This window comes from Trypanosoma cruzi, genomic scaffold (assembly GCF_000209065.1).
Source record: "Trypanosoma cruzi strain CL Brener 1047053516765 genomic scaffold, whole genome shotgun sequence".
Lineage (NCBI taxonomy): Eukaryota > Euglenozoa > Kinetoplastea > Trypanosomatida > Trypanosomatidae > Trypanosoma > Trypanosoma cruzi.
In genome coordinates, this window is record NW_001849520.1 from 135,737 (window position 1) to 152,456 (window position 16,720).

Genomic DNA, 16,720 nt, shown 5'->3' on the forward strand with positions numbered 1-16,720 from the left:
CATTGCGCTGCCCAGAATCCACATTCGGCGCCAGGAGAGGCGACGGGGATGTCAATTCCCCTGTTGCTGTCGCTGCGCCTGCACCATGCATAGACTCCAATCTGTGCTTATTGTTCGCGGATTGATACCCGTCGCCAGGTACCTGCGGCGACACCTGCCAAAAAAAGGGTGACGACAGTATCGACGGATCTGCATCGCCCTTGTCGTTACTTCCGTCACCTCTTATTTCTTGTCGTGCATGCAAAGCGTGATTGAGTTTCTCATACTGATCCTGATCAATACGCGAGTTCACCGCGAGTAGCTGTTGGTGCAATGCGTTTAGCCGCTGTTCCTGCTCACCAAGACGCACCTTCATTTCCTCCTCCCTCTTTTTTTTCTCCTCAGGCTTGGCATCGGTCAGCAGATTCTCTGCCACCGCTGCGGAAATGGGCACCACTGTCAGTTGATCCTGCGGTCCAAATACACTGAAAGCGGGGATCCAACCATTAAGTGCTGGTGGCAGCGGGACACGAGCCACAACCTCATCCTCGTAGTAACAAACAAGAAAATACGACGGAGCCTCAAGTTCGAGGACAAATCGAAGCGTTGTGCCTGTTTTTATCCTATAGCGCTCTGAAAGTGCGCGACACTCTCCCTCGTTAGGCCCCACAATGCGTTGACCATCCCACACAACTCCTTCACCATCCGTTCCTGCCATAAGCACACCTGCAAGGATTCGACCCGGTCCAGCGCCAAGACGGTCCACGTGAACTTCCCATGCAGTGATCCCCGTATAAAAGATTTGTGACGCACACACAAGTGAGTGGGGTGGGTGTAATGTCCTGCGATCTCGTCAGAGTACGACCACTGTAGATAAGAATACCGCGCGTCTTGGCATCCTTGGGAACGTCAAGTGTAAATGTCTCTCGTCCCAAAACAGAAGGGGTGGGAAAATTCAGATACCCTGTATCCAAAACATCCGGTATACGAATACCCGCGGGAACACTTACTGCTTTCAATAACTCCATGTAAGTTGTCACAGTCGCAAAAGATTTCACTTCGGGCACGGTAATCCGTGGCATGGGGATTGGCTCTTGACTTGCCGTCTTGAGTTGACTCACAAGATCCATCACACGCAGGGACCAATCCTCCGACTTCTTGTCTACCTGATGCATGGGTGGTATGGACTGTAATAAGGGATCACATCTCTTCAGTCGCTCAGCGTAATATTCTATAACTTTGTTGGTTCTTTTTATTGCCACATTAATATTTTCTAGCTGGGCATCAATCTGCAACCGCATACTCGATTTGAGTCCCTGACACCATTGAGTAAGTCCTTGAACAATCTCCTCAAAGTGCCTGTCCAATGCCTCCTCCTCGTGTTTAGCCGAATCATTCAAAACATCCCTTCCATGCTGAAGATTTGAAATAATGGTATTGGCGACGTTCAGCTGATTTCGACAACGTTCTGACCATGTGCTGAGATCACGTACATGTGCCTCTGCAGCCTGTCGCAGGGTAATAAAGGGATGATCCTTATGAATCCCTGACACGTGGCAACGACTTGAAACCAATACACCACAAAGGGAACACCAGAATTCCGCGGGTAGGTGGGGATATACCGAGCAACGGGCGATGAGTGTGCCATCCTCCTGTATCTTTAGACTCAGCATCGAACCATCTATTTGTGCTGAGTGATGTGGGGTGTTTACAAAGGTCCGTTCATCTTGAGCGGAATTTCGAGGGAATTCCGCAGATGCTCTATTCTTTGCCTCCTTCATAGGTCCGGGGTTGATTGCTTGCTCCCCTGCTACGGCTCCTATTCTTAATGTCGCTGCTGCCGTCGTTTCGAAAGGATTTTGCATCCGTTCCATCACGTTACTTAACATACTCCTCGTGGCATTGGCATCTGCAAACTCCAAAAGTCGTGGTATCTCAGCGCTATTAAATCCCACCGCAGAAATGAGACGTGCTCGTGTGGATGTATCACAACGGAAAAATTCTGCCATACTCACGCCGCTGTTGACTAATGCATCCTGCAGCCGCCTCCAAATAATTTCGTCCATGTCTATTTCAGAGGCTTGAGAATAAGAATCAGCGCTGCTTTTTCCCGGCGCCGCCAATACATCCACCGAGTCTTTGGAAGGGTCTCCCAATAAATATGAGACTACCACTCGCTGAATTGTTGCGCCACCGCATGTTTTGCAAAACGTCGTCATATTTGTCCCCTTTAACACGTTGGCGCTGCTGGCTGGAAGCACATTAGACGTTCCGCAGACAGTGCATGCCAGAAGTATGTCACTTACCGCTTTTGTCTCCTTATTCTTTAAATTTGGTTGCGATGCCTCATTGGCACTCATTCCTTTTTGGTCGCCCTCTCAGTGCAAACAGACTTCTCCCGTCCCCCGCCTCAACACAGAGAAATGGAAAGAAGGCAAAAACAAGAAGAAAAAAAAAAGCAGGAAAAACAGCCGCAAAACATATAGAACGCGCCTCGCCCGCCCGTCGCTATTCACATGTTTTTAGAGCAATTCAAAATGCCGTCCAAGTTTAATAATAATAATAATAATAATAAGCAAAGAAACAAAAAAAAAAAAAAAAAAGAATGCTTACACAGGCCTGGTAGAGGACTCCAAGCCATTTAACAGTGGGATCACCGCACGCACTTTTATTAAAACAACAACAAAAAGAACATTCGCCTGAGCTGCCGGAAGAATTCTGAAATTATTTAAATAAACACAATAGAACGGGGGAAAAAAGGGGGTAATGAAGAGGCAGTGGACTCGTCATACCCTAAAATTTTTTGTTCCATACATGCATGTGTATTTGGACGGCCACTATTGTGACTTGCTGCATTCTATTCGAATTGGATGTATTAATTAATTAAGGATTGGCCAACTTTGAAGTCCTCCAGCCACAAAAAACCCTTCGTGAGGTAAAGATCCAAAAAAGGACTGGCGGGATGGGACAGCCAAAATAAAAAATAATTAATTAATAATGATAATAATAAAAGTATGCGTCTTACCGCAGTCGGTTCCCTAGTTCCTCCCATCGCGGCCTTCCAAAGGATCATAGAACAGAAAATAAATATTAAATTGTGTGGCCAGTTTTATAGCGAGCATCTTTTTCACAGGCTCACACACACAAAAAAAAAGAAAAAGAAAATTTTAATGCGTCCATCAGAGGTTTTCTTTCTCCTCTACTTGGGTCCTCCAGATATCAGGGAAACTTCTCGTCCACCTGGTTTTATTGTCCCCAGTTGTCTCACCGCCGTAGTGAACCAAAAACTATTGCCTCATATATATATATATACTTCTTGCCGTGTACTTTTATTTGAACAACAGCAAAAAAGACTGCGGTTCCTCTTTTCCCTCCACTCTTGACGCAAATTACAATTGGGACGTAGGTGGAGTGAGTTCACCACGCAGACTAACATCACCAAAGAATCGTTTGATTTCCTTTGTGGAGAGACCAACCCCTATGAGGTACTTGAGTTTCATGATGGTGGCCTCAATGGTCATGTCACGTGACGATACCGCTCCCACCTCCAGCAATTGATCCCCTGCGGCATATGTTCCCAAGTCCACGGAACCGTACAAGTTCTGCGTGCAAACACAAACGGCAATGTCACGCTCCACAGCTTTCCTCACAATCTCCTTCATGTAACCCCCACGTGTTGGCGCATTTCCCCCACCGTATGCGATGATAACAATAGCACGTGCCTCGGTTAACTCAACCGACCTTAATAAAACCCTTCTCCGCATCGATGGCCCCAATTTCAAACACAAGACAACAGCTCTCATATTATCCATTACACGAAACTGACCATGCGGATATGGCCGAAGAAATGTCCGGTGTATACTCATTTTTCCATGAATTGTCGCCAGTGGTGGAAAATGCGGTGAGTCAAACGGTGAAATTGCTGATCTGGAAAATTGAATTGTTCTATTGGCCCGAAACAGTCGCTCTTCAAACAAAATGCAGACCTCATTGATCTGGCTGCAGCTTGCAAAGAGCAGGGCGACAATCAAATTACGATAGAGGTCTGTGTACAAACGCTCTGGTGGAATACAAGAGCCGGTAAAAATGACAGGTCTCCCCAAGTTCTCCAGCATAAAGCTGAGAGCCGTTGCGGTGGCCACCATATTGTCTTTCCCGTTGTTAATCACAAAGCCGCGGTATTTATGATAGTTTTCCCGTATGAGAGCCGCCAGACTAACCCAATCGTCATGGTTTTGATCTGCCGAATACCTCAAGACATCCAGTTCCATGACACGGAACGGCGGAACCCCTGCCTTCTGAAGATCCTCATTTTTTTTTATATCAATAAAGCCTTGCGATAGCCCGCCCTTTTCCGCAGAAACACCGGTCAGCGTGTAGGGGCGGGCGTTAATCAACAGAACCTCCTCGCCCTCCGTGTCCGGCCCCATCTCCAACGACGGGTCTGCTGAATCCTTCAACGTGAGGGAATTGTGACCCCAGAGATACATCGTCGCTTCTTTAGGCAAGAGATGACACTGGGAAGAAAAAAAAAAAAAGGTGCGTGTACACATGTTTGTGCAAAGTAAAGAAGATAAAGAAGAAAGAGAAGACAAAAAAAAAAATCGCAAGGACGACAGTGCTGTCTGCCAGAGTAAGTAGACCAGAACATGAAAACAGAAAAAAAAAAAAACGCCGGCAGTTCCACTCACATCTTGCAAGAGAAACGCAGATAAAATTGAAAAAACAAAAAAAAAGTTCAGAGCGGGACAAAGAAGAAAGAAAAAAAGAGGGAAAGAATGACATCATTTCCCTGATTTCTCTCTCCGCAGGTGAAGAAAAGAGACAAAACAGGGAAGCAAAAGGTGACGTAAGACCATACCAACATTGGACCCGTTGCTAATGAGCCTTTGGATGCCTACGCCTCCTCCTGATCCTGGATGTTGAAGTACTTCAGCTGGTAGGTGTCCTTCCCCCTGGCGAGGATGCGGATCCAGTCACGGAGATCCTTCTTCTTGAGAAACTTCTTCGTGAGGTACTTGAAGTACTTCTTGCGGTAGGCCATCGTCGTCGTAATCGTGAGAACATTGTTGCGCAGGCCAACGCGTACCTTCTCCGTCAGCTTCCCCTTGCGGCCATTCAACTTCACATTCTCCTGGAAGTACTGCTCAAAGTTGCCAAGAATCTCCTCGCTGAAGATGCCGTCATTGGCGGGAATGGTGCAGTCAATCTTGAACACCTTCTTTCCCTTCGCCAGTTGCTTCTGGCGGACGAAGCCGCGGGAACCGACCTTTGCACGAACCGCCACCATGTTCTCTCTTCTTCTGGTATTGTGAACGCACAGGAAAAAAAAGAAGAAAAAAAAACAAAACAATTTTCTCCCTAAAGCCTTTTCTTCCTCGTTTTTCCCCCTCCTTGTATCACAGTGTTGTGGCAAAATAAAAGCAAAAAAGCATCACAAGAGATGTAAACAGAAGCAAATGCACAGAAAGAGTTTAAACAATGTGAGCAGCGCGCAGAGAGAGTAAAAGGAGCAGAGGGTCAATTGCCGTGACACACCAAGCGGATTCAAAAAGGAACACCACGAGGAAATTTTTTAAAAAACGCCTCCAGCAAACACATCAATACAGATGTAAAAACATGTACACAGTCGCTCTCTCTCTCTCTCTCTTTCTCTCCTTCCCGCCGTCCGCATCTTCTTTTCAGAAAAGAAAAAGAAATGGAAAGAAAAAAGGCAGCTAACTCCAAAATTCACTGCGCGTGAACGCCCTACTTCTTTGGATCCACATCCGATGCATTGGCGTCACTCGCCCCTGTCTCATCCAACTCTTCTTCTTCCTCCTCCACAAGACGCTGGTCTCGTCGTTCATGCCTCTTTGCCGCGGCATTGGCCTCCTTACGCCTCCGACTCATCGCAAGTTGCCGGGCGCGAAACTCCTTAAACTTCTTGCGCTTCTCAATGTCCTCTTGCGCCCGGCGATTCAACATCTCCTTCACGCGTTCTGCCTCATCTGCGCGACGGCGTTCTTCTTCTTCATCCAACCGCTGCTGCTCCTCTGGTGCGATCCACGGCTCATCATTTTCTTCGTCCACGTCAATGCCGGCCTTTTCTAATTCACGACGCCGCCGCCTCTCCATCTCGTACTTCTTCATGTCAAACCGCGCTATCGGCGTACAATACACGGCACGCAATTGCCACAGTTGCGGTCGCTGAGGAAGATAAAAATTAACCCAAATCCCAGCATGCCTTCTCGTTATTAGAAAGGACATCAACGGACCCCTAATTCCAGAATGCATTGGGCGTAGGTGGATAAATTACACACTGAATAGTCCCAGTGTTGTGTCTCCTCAGACCAACAGTCAATCACTACCCTTCATAAACACACACGCATAAAACAACAATAAAAAAAAAAATCGTTGGTGATAAATAAATAAATCTTAAAAAAAAAAAAAAAAGAGAATCCATTTATTTTTCTTTTTGCTGCTCTTCATTCGTTCGACTCTGGGCCTCCAAGCATTTGTGCATGTGTTTGTATCGATGGGCCCAAAATTCTTACCCATACATGGCACAAGAATTGTTCGCCAAATAAGGCCTCCCCTCCAAAAAATAAAAGCTGAAACTTAAAATGCACAGAAGCACAATAATATCAAGAAATGGTTTTCTTTGTAGCAACCCCAGCAGACAATGAGGTCTGGAGAGATTCAAGGGTCAATATGCGCGCACGACACGCGTTGAGTTCATCTCGTATGCCGAGGCGCAATTCACGAACAGATGAATCATTTGGATCTATCAGGCCGCGCTTTTGGGCGTCAAGGGTATCACGCTGGATAGCGAGAAGGTCAGACATGTAGTGATTCAGGTCCTGTTCCACGCCCATCATGTTTGCTTGCAGAAGCAAATGTTTGGCGGATTCTCGAGCCGAATCCACACTCGTTGATAATTCCGTTGGTTTTTCAGCCGTGTTATTTGCGGCACCGTGATCAGATTTCTGTAGATCAACAACAAATGGTCCGCCCATCGTAGCCGCCTCAGAAAGATGAACGGGAGTACCCGTCTCAAAAGTTTCATCACGCTTCAATTCCTGCAAAACATTTCTATTTTCCGTCGGGCGAGCACCTTCACGGTGATCATCATTCTGTGGGGTGTACTCAAACATCGCCAACGACGTCAACACACTGCTGTCATTCTCCTTCATTGGAGTCTTACGTGGTGAAGTAAATTGCAGCCGCACGTTGGCGGCCTTTTTTTGAGAATGGCTGGGAGTAAAAGTCACGGCATAGGGCGGTTCATCCTTTGAATTTTGCCCCCGTTGCTTCGGCGGATTCCGAAATAAGCCACCTGTTCGAGCTTCTACAGGAAGTGGCTCCCCTCCTGTAACAGCCGCAATGGCGTCTGCAGAAAACTCGCGTTTCACCTCAAGAATTCGCTCCCGTAGGCGGTTGGTGGCCGCGTTGAGTTGCTCTATTTCTGTCCAAAGCGTCTGTTCCAAGAGCGACAGGGGCGACGCCGTGGCGGCATGAACGGCAATGGAAGACTTCGCACGCACCCGCGGGCCGCGGCGCGAAAAATTGTGAAGACCACGTTCCGTTGCCAATTCAAACGTCACGGGAGTCCGTGGCGAGTTTCGCGTGCGCGTCAACGTCGCGGCCAATTCCTTGCGACATCGCATGGGGGTTGCTGCCGATGTTGTCTTCTCCCGCATGGCAGGAATAAACAAAAGAACGGCTGGGTGAATGCGCACCTCTCGGCGGTGCTGCGACACCAGAGGAGGCTTTCAGCCACATGACCCACACACAGAGCGAGAAAAAACCAAGAGAAAAAAAAAAAAGAAAAAAAAGAAAAACACACAGTAGTCAATGGAGACAAAAGCGGGTTCAAAACAAAACAAAACAAAAAAAAAAAAAAAAAAAAAAGCACGCCTCACAAGAACAAAAAAAAATGAAGAGTAATTTTTACTCCACAGAGAAAAACTATTACAAATATTTTAGACCAAAAGATTTTTTTTCTTTTTACTTTTTATACTTTTCTCTCCTTATGGCTTCCTTTCTCGTTTTAGCCGAAATGGACATCGGACAAGTTTTTCTTCCCCTCCACCTAATGCAAAGACGCCAGCAATGATAACGTTGCCATCGAGTTTGCAAACGTGTACGCACGCATTAGCATCCATGTTTCCTCTCATGCACTGACTCGACGCCTCGGCTTTTTATTATTTTTCGCTTGTGTGGTTTGCCTCATGGCACGTTCCACCAGTTTCGATTCCGCCTCTTTTGCTCCAAGAGCGTGTGCACTGGCTCGAAACCCACCCCTGCCACCGGCTGTGCCCATTTCCTTCTTGACAAGTAGTTCCAACCGCTTCTTTAGTACCTTGATGGCCTTCTCCTTGGCGCGATTCTCATTGTCCGCCTCGTCGTCAACCATGTCATCCACCTCTATATCCGCCTCACGGCTCATACGACGTGCCCAATTATTCCGTGCTCTCGATTTGTCAATCTCCTTCTGTAATTTATCAATCTGCAACGCCACTTTTATGTGCGAATGAAGTTGATGCACAATAGTTGGCTGGAGTGCAAACACCTCCATTTCTTTTGATCCTCGTCCAAGAGAATCCATCAGTTTTTGAAACGAGACGTGCTCCTGTGCGTCAATCATTACAACCGAAAGCCCAGTGCCACCACAACGTGCCGTGCGACCACAACGATGAATGTACACATCCGTCGAGCGGGGGACCTGAAAGTGGACAACATGTTTTAGTCCATCAACATCCAAACCCCGAGAGGCAATATCTGTGGCCACTAGTACACGTTTTTCCCCCTTTCTAAACTTGTCAATAAACTTTAAACGCTGTCGCTGCTGAAGAGAGGCATGCAGGCCTGCCACTGGAATACCAAGCACTTCCAGCAATTTCACGAGACGACGAAGCATAGATATAGCATTCACAAACACAATTGTACGCTCGTGATACATCTTGAGAAAGTAGTACAAATAGAGATCTTTACTATCGCCTGGGCAACGCAGGTATGTTTCTTCTATCTTCGCGCTCACATCAGCCTTTGGTGAAATGGTGAACACCTTAGCATTTGAGGTCTTAATCTCCAGTTGCTGAAGAACCGCCGCCATGGTGTTAGCATTGGAGGTGCGGATGACCGTCTTCTTGGACCGAAGATCCTTCCGTTCATATTTCGTCTGAAGTGACAGTGTGGCGCTTGTGACAAATGTGATGGTGCGGTGACCCTCTGGGGGACGAGAGGGCATTGGAATAAGACGTGGAGCGTCTTTCCGCCGACGCTGCCGCTGTTGTTCTTCATGTGATTCCCCCGCCAATTTGCCGTCCGCCTTTTTCTTTTTGGGAAATGGTACAAATTTCTGTGTTTCCTCATCCCAGCGACCCGCTTCCAGTTCCATTTCTTCTGCCTCAGCCCCCTCCTCACGCTCCTGCACAAACCCTGCAGGCAACACCTCACAGTGAATACGTTCCAATAAATTTTTCAGCTCCTGAAAACGACCAGATTGAAGAAGTTTGTCCGCCTCATCAAGCACCACAAATGAAAGACGGCGGCTAATACTGTGACCAAGATAGCAACCCTCGTTCTTTTGGACAAGCTCCCAAAGACGACCAGGCGTGCATATCAACACATGTGGGTGTCGATTCAGCACGCGCTGTTGCTTCTCCGGGGCCATGCCGCCAACTACACAACCAATAACCACATGCCGTGCATGCTGAGTTAGCTGAAGAAAGGCCTCGTTAATCTGGAGTGCCAGTTCACGAGTGGGGGATACAATAAGAGCATGCATCAGCCGTTCTGCAGGAACCGTGTTTGGCGTCGTGGAAGAGTACGCTTCCCCTTCATTCCCCTCGTTTTCGTCCCGCGGCCTCTTTCTTCTCATGCTACTGCATTTCTTCTTATCGTCTTCTTTATTGTTGTCGTTAATCCTAAGTTCCTCCTTAGTAAAACAAGCTTTTTTGCCTCTTGGTACTATTTTGTTGATGGGCTTTTTGCTCTTCTTCCATTTTTCCCTTTCCTTTTCAGCTTCATCGCATTCCGCCTCCCCTGGGATTGAGTAATCATTAGCGGGTATTTGGGAGAGAATTTGTTGCAGTATAGGCAACGCAAATGCCAGCGTTTTCCCACTTCCTGTTTCTGCCGAAATGATGACGTCCTGTCCAGACCCACGATGCTTTTTACCACCCTTCTTGGATGCCGCAGTGCCCGTAGCCGTTGCCTCACCAATGCCCTGATAAAGTACACTGGGTAGAACCTCTTCTTGTACGGGCGTCGGATGTGCAAACCGCATGGTCTTCAGGGCCTTTAGCAGCAAAGGATGCAGACCCACGCGTTCCCAAAAGAGATAAGGATCCCCGTGATGCCGGTATTGATTCTTGTTGGTATTAATGGAACTGTTCGTACCGGCCTTTTCAACATCCTTCCTGTCGTTTTGCACCATTGGAAGGCTGAGCGGATGATTTTCCGGAAGAGGCGTCTCTGGAAGTACGAGCCGCTTGTTGCTACCCTTCTCGCCCTCGGCGACTGAACGCAGAAGAAGATCGGTGAGGCTGCGTGGATCAAACGTCACCTCCCGGGTGGGTGCCGCAGATCCCTCCGCAATTTCCTCCATGAGCGCCTCCAGGGGCCGTGATCCCGTGTCAATGTTGTCAAATCGATTGTGCCGGCGCTTTGCCGCGCGCATGCGCTTACGCAGCTCGGAGGAGACGTGGTGTCTCTCCTTCATCTCGTTCCTGTGGGCGCGCTGCTTAAATGTCCTCTTCTTCAGCGACATGTCGTGTAATTTATTTATTTGTTTTCCCTCGTGCACGTCGCACCTCTCTCCGCTCCGCACGTACCTGCGGTAATATATATATCCCAAAAATAAAGGACAAGATTAAAAGAGAAAAATATGTATATAAGGCATCATAAATGCCGTAAAGACAAATAATAATAAATAAACAAATAATAAAGTAAGAAAGGAGAGGAGAGAGGATTTATGCAGCACCTCGCCCGCAAGGAAAAACGGTTAGAAGGAGAAAAAAGGTGACACCCATATGTTCCCCCGCATAAACGCCCACATACAATTAAGCGGGTGGTGAATGAATGATAGAGAAAGTAAGACAAAAAAAAAAAAAAAGATAAAAAAAAGGGAGAAGCACATGACACAACATTACAATTTAAAAAAAAAGTAACAACAATAAAAATAAATTGCACAGAAACAAACAATAGAAAAAAAAAAAAACTCAACATCCTCTCAATGAAATATATCGCTTCATTGTTGCTCCTTTTTTTCCATTTTTTCCCCCCCCCCGCCCCTTCTTTTTTTTTTTTTTTTTGATTTTTGCGTTCCTCTGCTAATTCCTCACAATAAACTGTGTTCGTTCTCATTCTCTCCCTTTATGCCTTCGCCGCCGTTCTTCTTTCTCTGCTTCACGCAATGGCTGCGTCTCTATACAGGCTCTTCGGGCTGCCTTACACGATGCATATGAGCGCAGAAATAAAATAAAAAATAAAAAATCAAAGGAAACGTTGCTACGATAGTGATGATAAAAAGCACTGAGCAAATTTCACTACGTGGATCAACTATGAGAATTCTTCACCAGCCAATCCACAACCTCGTTGATGTTAATTTGGCGCAGTGCGGATATAGGAATAACAAGCCATGGATTATCGCGAAGGACCTGCAGGTTCAGAAACTCCACGCACTCCTCTTTACTCATGTGAGGCTCCAAGTCAATCTTGTTTAGGCACACCAGCATGGGAAGGCCATGCAGCGCCTTGTCCTCCAAAAGTTTGTGGAGCTCGCGCTTCGCAAGTTCGGTGCGCTGGAAGTCACTTGAGTCCACGCAATAGATTATGCAATCGCAGCCCTGCGTGTAGCGTCCCCACTCGCTGCGGAACCGCTCCTGTCCGCCAAGGTCCCACACTTTCAGCTGCACCCCCTGCTTCCGCACCATCTTCACATTAAGCCCTACGGTGGGAAACGTCTCAATCGGGTGCCCCACCGACAGCACATTCAACAGTGTCGTCTTGCCACTGTTTTCCAGGCCAACAAGACACATCTCAAGCTTCCTCTCGCTCGAGAAAAGTTCCCTCAGCCTGGCCACTAGATTCCCCATTTGCTTCCTATTCCTTCTTGTTTCTCTCCCCCCTTTTTAATGCTCCTCTCCAATCTATCCTAATAAGCGTTTATATTCACAGAATATATATATATATATATATATATATATATATATATATAAACCCGTACAGGAATCGCCAATAATTGAAACATGGACCCCCGTACATATATAGATACACAAATGCGAAGAATACAGAGAAAGTCCTCGCCATAAAACTCACACACACACACACACAGAGAGAGAGAGATACATACAAAAATATATAACAATTACTCACCTCCATTCGGACTATGTATTCATGTGCATTACAGCGTATAAAAGTTCCTTTTAATGTCGACGTCTATCTGCACCTGCGGAGGTTACTGTTTCTGTCGATATTCCAGCAGAGTAGAGAACTCGGTACACACCATTGCGGTTGTAAAATCCGCTAAAGTCGATCCATGTCAACAGTGGAATGAGTTGTGGGTAGTCAGGGCCTACCGGCGAAGCAAGTTCGGAAAGAGCCTTCAAAAACCTCTCTTCTGTGCTTTGCAATGCTTCCCCCAACTCCTCCGCTCGCAGGCGCATCGAGAACTCTCGTCGACCCATCTCACTAAAACTGGTTGCAATTTCCAAAATGCGCGACAGGCTTCTAAAACGTTGGGAGCTGGCAAGCACAAGACCAAGTTCAACCCCCTCAAAAAAGTCCTGCAGAGCATTGTTTACGGCAAAAACGCTGTCTGCCTGCCCTATACGACCCATCATGCGACCCCATAGCGGCTCCACAACAAAGTGTGCGGCGTAGAACTGATACTGACGGATAAACTGAATGAGCTGATGTTTGATACCATAAGCTTGGGGAGGCTGATGGGGGACGTCCACATCCGTCCATGCCGTGGTAAGGTTACGTTCGCATATTTTCAACCATGTAAAGAGACGGAATATACCATTCAAGCGTCTCAAAACAACAGAGTCCAGAACCATTGTGAGGGGCCATTTGAGATCGGCCTCTAGCTGAAGCAGCTCAATGCAACGATGTGTTTCTATTCGCATAGCACTTTTTCTACCACACGAGCCGCGAGGAGCTGCTTCGTCTGTCGCAGGCTCAAAAGAACCGTTGACGTACTGTTCAATTGTACCATCAGAAAAGCTGCAACCAATGGTGCTGTGATACGGATCCGTCTCGCAACATCGGGCAATCGCTGCCTGAAGTAAAACACGCACTGAGTGTGCCTTCACGTGTACCGGTGATTTTACAAGGAGTTCCTCCGAGCTGTCAAGAAAGTCAACCAGCCAATCACCACGCTGGTGGAGAAAGTAACACTTCAGTGAGATGAGGTGACCGAGGAGGTCAACTTGGGGTCCCAGGAAAAGTTGCAGCACCTCGCCGCTGGCAATTTCGTATGATTCCTCAATTTTTCGGTGCAGCTTGTCGGCATCCGTCCAGACAAGCATGTGCTCTGCCAAATCCCCAAACGCAGGAAGCGTCCCGTTGTACTCGCGCAACAGACAACAATACTTTCCGGCGTAAAAGACCATCTTCGCAATCTTGGAGGTTTTCAAAAGGAAATTCGGAATCATGTTTTTATTCATGGAAAATCGCCGCTCAAACGCGTTTGCCTCCTCTAATGTCGCCTCGCCGTAATCATCCGCGGCGGCGGTGTTGGGAAAAATGCGACTTACCACATTCCTCATACCGGTTGTTGTATTTTCATTCAATGTTGCCGATACCGATGCCTTGCCAGCCGGCGGTCGGGCCTCTGAGATAAAAAATTCACCGTACGGATCCTCTAACAATCCCTCATGCATCCATCGGTGCAATAACCGCAGATAAGGCACCGATGCCCGACGAAGCAGCAAAAGAAGTAACTCATCATCTTCTCTACTCCCCGAATACTTCTCAGATTGTTCATGGATGTGGTTTAATAGTCGCCATCCTACCATTGAAAGGGTCCCTTCCTCGTCCATTATGGTGTCGGTGGGCAGTACTTGACGCAATCGCACAATGTGATGCCCTGCTCGCAGTACCTCAGAAACGACGCCCATAAGCGGCATCGCCCTGCCCTGTGCCCAACGCTGCAAGTTTGCAATCTCATGGGCAAAGCTGGTGCAGATTTCCGAGACGACCTCCCCGAGAGCCATTGCCACTAAACTTTTGCCCATGTACTCTGCCCGTTCCACCTTGCGGAGAGCAACAAAAGAATCCGCAACGGGGACTATAGTCTTGCACAAGCTACGCATAGAAACGGGTACGTAACGCGAAACAATAAAACCGTCTCGCGAAGCCTGAAGAAGTGAGCCACCATAGCCGATAACCGCGGCAAGCACATCTGCTGCTACAACACGGTCCTGGATCTCCTCTGGCACGTCCTCCAGTTTCGTATAATCCGCAAACTGAGCACATAACGGTGCGGGGGGAGCCGCGACAGTGGCTGGAACTCCCACAGCTTCCTTTGCAGTAGAGGAAGGGCCACTTGTTTTGCAGCGCTTCATCCACTCCGTCTCCAAGACGGCAATAGTGATAGGGTCATTGAAGCCAGCCTCGAGAATAACAGCACGCCGATCGGTTGCATGCTGCACCTGCTGAAAGGAAACATCTCGGGACTCCAAAGAAGTCACAAAATTCGCCCACAGATGCGTGGCCATAATTAATTGCTGTTCCTTCTTCCCTCCCCCTCTCTGTCGCCTTTCCGTGGTTTGTTTGTTTGTTTTTTCGCACTGCCTGCCTCCTCCAACAGAGGGCTGTAAAGCTGTGTGAGAGAAAAACCCAGAAGTGATGGTGTGCTGCGGCCCAAAGACACCCCGAGACACAAACGACAACAAAGAACCTCTCTCCCGCGCCCCCGACAAGAACCCCCCGGCGAGAGCACCAGCCGCCGTGTTCAGGAAAAAAATATGTTCTTCGACGGTTGCTGCTCAAAAAAAGGGAAATCAAAAAATAATAATAATAACAATAGAAATAAAAAAAGATCAACATCAACAAAAGCGATTGACAGAAGCCGGCCAATGCAACAAAGATCGACTTATCCCAGACACAAACAAACACACCGTATAAATAAATTGCAAGCCTTATATCCGTGTGTCACTTACGAACGGAAATCCTCTTTGGCCCCCCACCCCTAAAAAAAAAAAAAAAAGGTTTGGATAGGCCAAATAGGGGGAAAAAAATATATATGTATCACCTTCCGCAGGCTCCATCACGCCTTATTCCAAACCCACCAGAAAAAAATCCAAGAAAAACACAGCATGAAAGCTCCCCACTTCAAGGAAATCATGGACAATGCCTCATCATTGCCCACATTCTTTCCACAGGTCTCTAGAACAAAACAACACCAACAAAAGAACGAGAAAAAGGCACTGGCCCCGGAGGCGGGCACACCACCGCAGCAAATGTCTCTTGAGAGACTCAAAGCCACAAAAGCAGCAAAGGCGGAGACAAAAAAAAGAAAAAATTGAGAGCTCTTTAGTCATAAATCTGAGTGACCTGTAAAGAGAAAACAATTTTACGATAGGAATGAAGACATAAAAGACGACTTACGAATTAGATTCATTTCGTCTGCCATTCGGTGGCATGCCTCACGCCATACCATTTCATCTGAACGCAACAACAGAATTAAATCACGCAATGTGATTTCTTCCTCCTCTGGTACGTCTGATGTCTGCTGATGCTTTCCTGTCGTGGCCTCTTCATCACAATTTTCACGTACATCAAACCTCTTCACATCCGCCGCGGAGGCCCTTGTGTATTTTAACTTGTGTAGGCCCCAGTACTCAATGGCATCTTGCGGTAACGCTCGTTCAGTGACCTTTCCAAAGTCAATGTCATTGATCATGTGAGTCCAAATCACCACCGACTCTTCCCCAAGATACCCCATAAGACGAAAAGCCACCCGCGGAGACAGCAAGAAAAGAAAGGCAAAAATTGCAAAATGTATCGCCTGCAAAAACACTGCTGCAACGCGCTCCACATATGTAATCTCGGTCAACAACATAAGAATTCGAATATGAGATGCATGTGATTCCGCCTGCGCCAAAAGTCCACGTGTCTCTGTTGCAAAATCCCCTTTCCCAGGGATATACGCTGGATTCTCCTTTTTAAGTATCATTCGAAGATGGCTTATCATGGCACCAGCCAGCGGCGGCGCGGGGGCAATGACCTTCAACATGGTAGCACGGTGAAGATAACGTTCGCGGAAAAGTTTGTCCGCGCACCACCGAAGAAGTTTCACAAGATAAATACAACAGTGGTCACTAAAACGTTGAGGTGGGGAATGAGTTAATCGTTCGCCTTCTAACGCGTTTATATCGCTTATCGTCGTGATGGGGGAGGCAAATGTGAAGCGTGATGATGATCCCATGAAAGGCATGTACAGGGAACTCCCATGGGACTGGTCGTGATCGTTCTGCAAAGCAGGTCTTGCCTTCCTTTTCGCCGCGACTTCTGCGGCGTCTGACCCTCCCGTCTTGGGGACGGCTGGGTTGACACTGCAACAACGATTCGAAAAAAATAACGCCACCATTGGGGCCTTCACGTGCAGCGCCGTTGTTCTTACAGCTGCTGAAACAGTTTTTCTGGCCATGATATTACGTCGTGCGCCTAACATGCCTTCGTTTTATTAAATATTTTTTTTACCGTTTTTTCTTTTCTTTTTTTTTTTTTCTTTTAGTTCGACCAG

The 16,720-nt window shown here is 47.3% G+C and overlaps 9 protein-coding genes across 9 annotated transcripts, besides 22 other annotated features; all 9 read right to left on the reverse strand.

Moving 5' to 3' along the window:
• Positions 1–88: part of a sequence feature (areas merged during assembly that could not be assigned to a particular haplotype. This can correspond to areas where the two haplotypes were merged or to regions with more than two copies in the genome that were merged during assembly.) that runs on past the window's edge.
• Positions 89–147: a sequence feature (areas merged during assembly that could not be assigned to a particular haplotype. This can correspond to areas where the two haplotypes were merged or to regions with more than two copies in the genome that were merged during assembly.).
• Positions 148–1,009: a sequence feature (haploid, Esmeraldo-like haplotype).
• Tc00.1047053504147.99 (uncharacterized protein) lies at positions 678–2,339 on the reverse strand (the record flags this gene model as incomplete). The annotated part of the gene is made up of 1 exon (XM_814730.1): positions 678–2,339. One exon carries the CDS (start codon positions 2,337–2,339, stop codon positions 678–680), a length of 1,662 nt encoding a protein of 553 aa, XP_819823.1.
• Positions 1,010–1,353: a sequence feature (haploid, non-Esmeraldo-like haplotype).
• Positions 1,354–6,629: a sequence feature (areas merged during assembly that could not be assigned to a particular haplotype. This can correspond to areas where the two haplotypes were merged or to regions with more than two copies in the genome that were merged during assembly.).
• Positions 2,531–2,554: a microsatellite.
• Positions 2,557–2,585: a microsatellite.
• Positions 2,953–2,991: a sequence feature (AT_rich).
• Tc00.1047053504147.110 (asparaginase, putative) lies at positions 3,369–4,532 on the reverse strand (the record flags this gene model as incomplete). Its single annotated transcript, XM_814740.1, has 1 exon — positions 3,369–4,532. One exon carries the CDS (start codon positions 4,530–4,532, stop codon positions 3,369–3,371), a length of 1,164 nt encoding a protein of 387 aa, XP_819833.1.
• On the reverse strand, positions 4,877–5,269 carry Tc00.1047053504147.120 (60S ribosomal protein L22, putative; the record flags this gene model as incomplete). The annotated part of the gene is made up of 1 exon (XM_814741.1): positions 4,877–5,269. The coding sequence occupies one exon, from the start codon at positions 5,267–5,269 to the stop codon at positions 4,877–4,879; it is 393 nt and encodes a 130-aa protein (XP_819834.1).
• Positions 5,612–5,636: a microsatellite.
• On the reverse strand, positions 5,728–6,255 carry Tc00.1047053504147.130 (hypothetical protein, conserved; the record flags this gene model as incomplete). The annotated part of the gene is made up of 1 exon (XM_814742.1): positions 5,728–6,255. The coding sequence occupies one exon, from the start codon at positions 6,253–6,255 to the stop codon at positions 5,728–5,730; it is 528 nt and encodes a 175-aa protein (XP_819835.1).
• Positions 6,382–6,414: a sequence feature (AT_rich).
• Tc00.1047053504147.140 (uncharacterized protein) lies at positions 6,606–7,661 on the reverse strand (the record flags this gene model as incomplete). The annotated part of the gene is made up of 1 exon (XM_814743.1): positions 6,606–7,661. The coding sequence occupies one exon, from the start codon at positions 7,659–7,661 to the stop codon at positions 6,606–6,608; it is 1,056 nt and encodes a 351-aa protein (XP_819836.1).
• Positions 6,630–6,718: a sequence feature (areas merged during assembly that could not be assigned to a particular haplotype. This can correspond to areas where the two haplotypes were merged or to regions with more than two copies in the genome that were merged during assembly.).
• Positions 6,719–16,720: part of a sequence feature (areas merged during assembly that could not be assigned to a particular haplotype. This can correspond to areas where the two haplotypes were merged or to regions with more than two copies in the genome that were merged during assembly.) that runs on past the window's edge.
• Positions 7,763–7,802: a microsatellite.
• Positions 7,836–7,872: a microsatellite.
• On the reverse strand, positions 8,135–10,735 carry Tc00.1047053504147.150 (RNA helicase, putative; the record flags this gene model as incomplete). Its single annotated transcript, XM_814744.1, has 1 exon — positions 8,135–10,735. One exon carries the CDS (start codon positions 10,733–10,735, stop codon positions 8,135–8,137), a length of 2,601 nt encoding a protein of 866 aa, XP_819837.1.
• Positions 10,886–10,913: a sequence feature (AT_rich).
• Positions 11,066–11,091: a microsatellite.
• Positions 11,123–11,185: a sequence feature (A-rich).
• Positions 11,439–11,461: a sequence feature (AT_rich).
• Positions 11,523–12,062, reverse strand: Tc00.1047053504147.160 (ADP-ribosylation factor-like protein, putative; the record flags this gene model as incomplete). The annotated part of the gene is made up of 1 exon (XM_814745.1): positions 11,523–12,062. The coding sequence occupies one exon, from the start codon at positions 12,060–12,062 to the stop codon at positions 11,523–11,525; it is 540 nt and encodes a 179-aa protein (XP_819838.1).
• Positions 12,146–12,184: a microsatellite.
• On the reverse strand, positions 12,393–14,690 carry Tc00.1047053504147.170 (gamma-tubulin complex subunit, putative; the record flags this gene model as incomplete). Its single annotated transcript, XM_814746.1, has 1 exon — positions 12,393–14,690. One exon carries the CDS (start codon positions 14,688–14,690, stop codon positions 12,393–12,395), a length of 2,298 nt encoding a protein of 765 aa, XP_819839.1.
• Positions 14,965–15,010: a sequence feature (A-rich).
• Tc00.1047053504147.180 (hypothetical protein, conserved) lies at positions 15,548–16,648 on the reverse strand (the record flags this gene model as incomplete). The annotated part of the gene is made up of 1 exon (XM_814747.1): positions 15,548–16,648. The coding sequence occupies one exon, from the start codon at positions 16,646–16,648 to the stop codon at positions 15,548–15,550; it is 1,101 nt and encodes a 366-aa protein (XP_819840.1).
• Positions 16,656–16,676: a sequence feature (AT_rich).
• Positions 16,680–16,709: a microsatellite.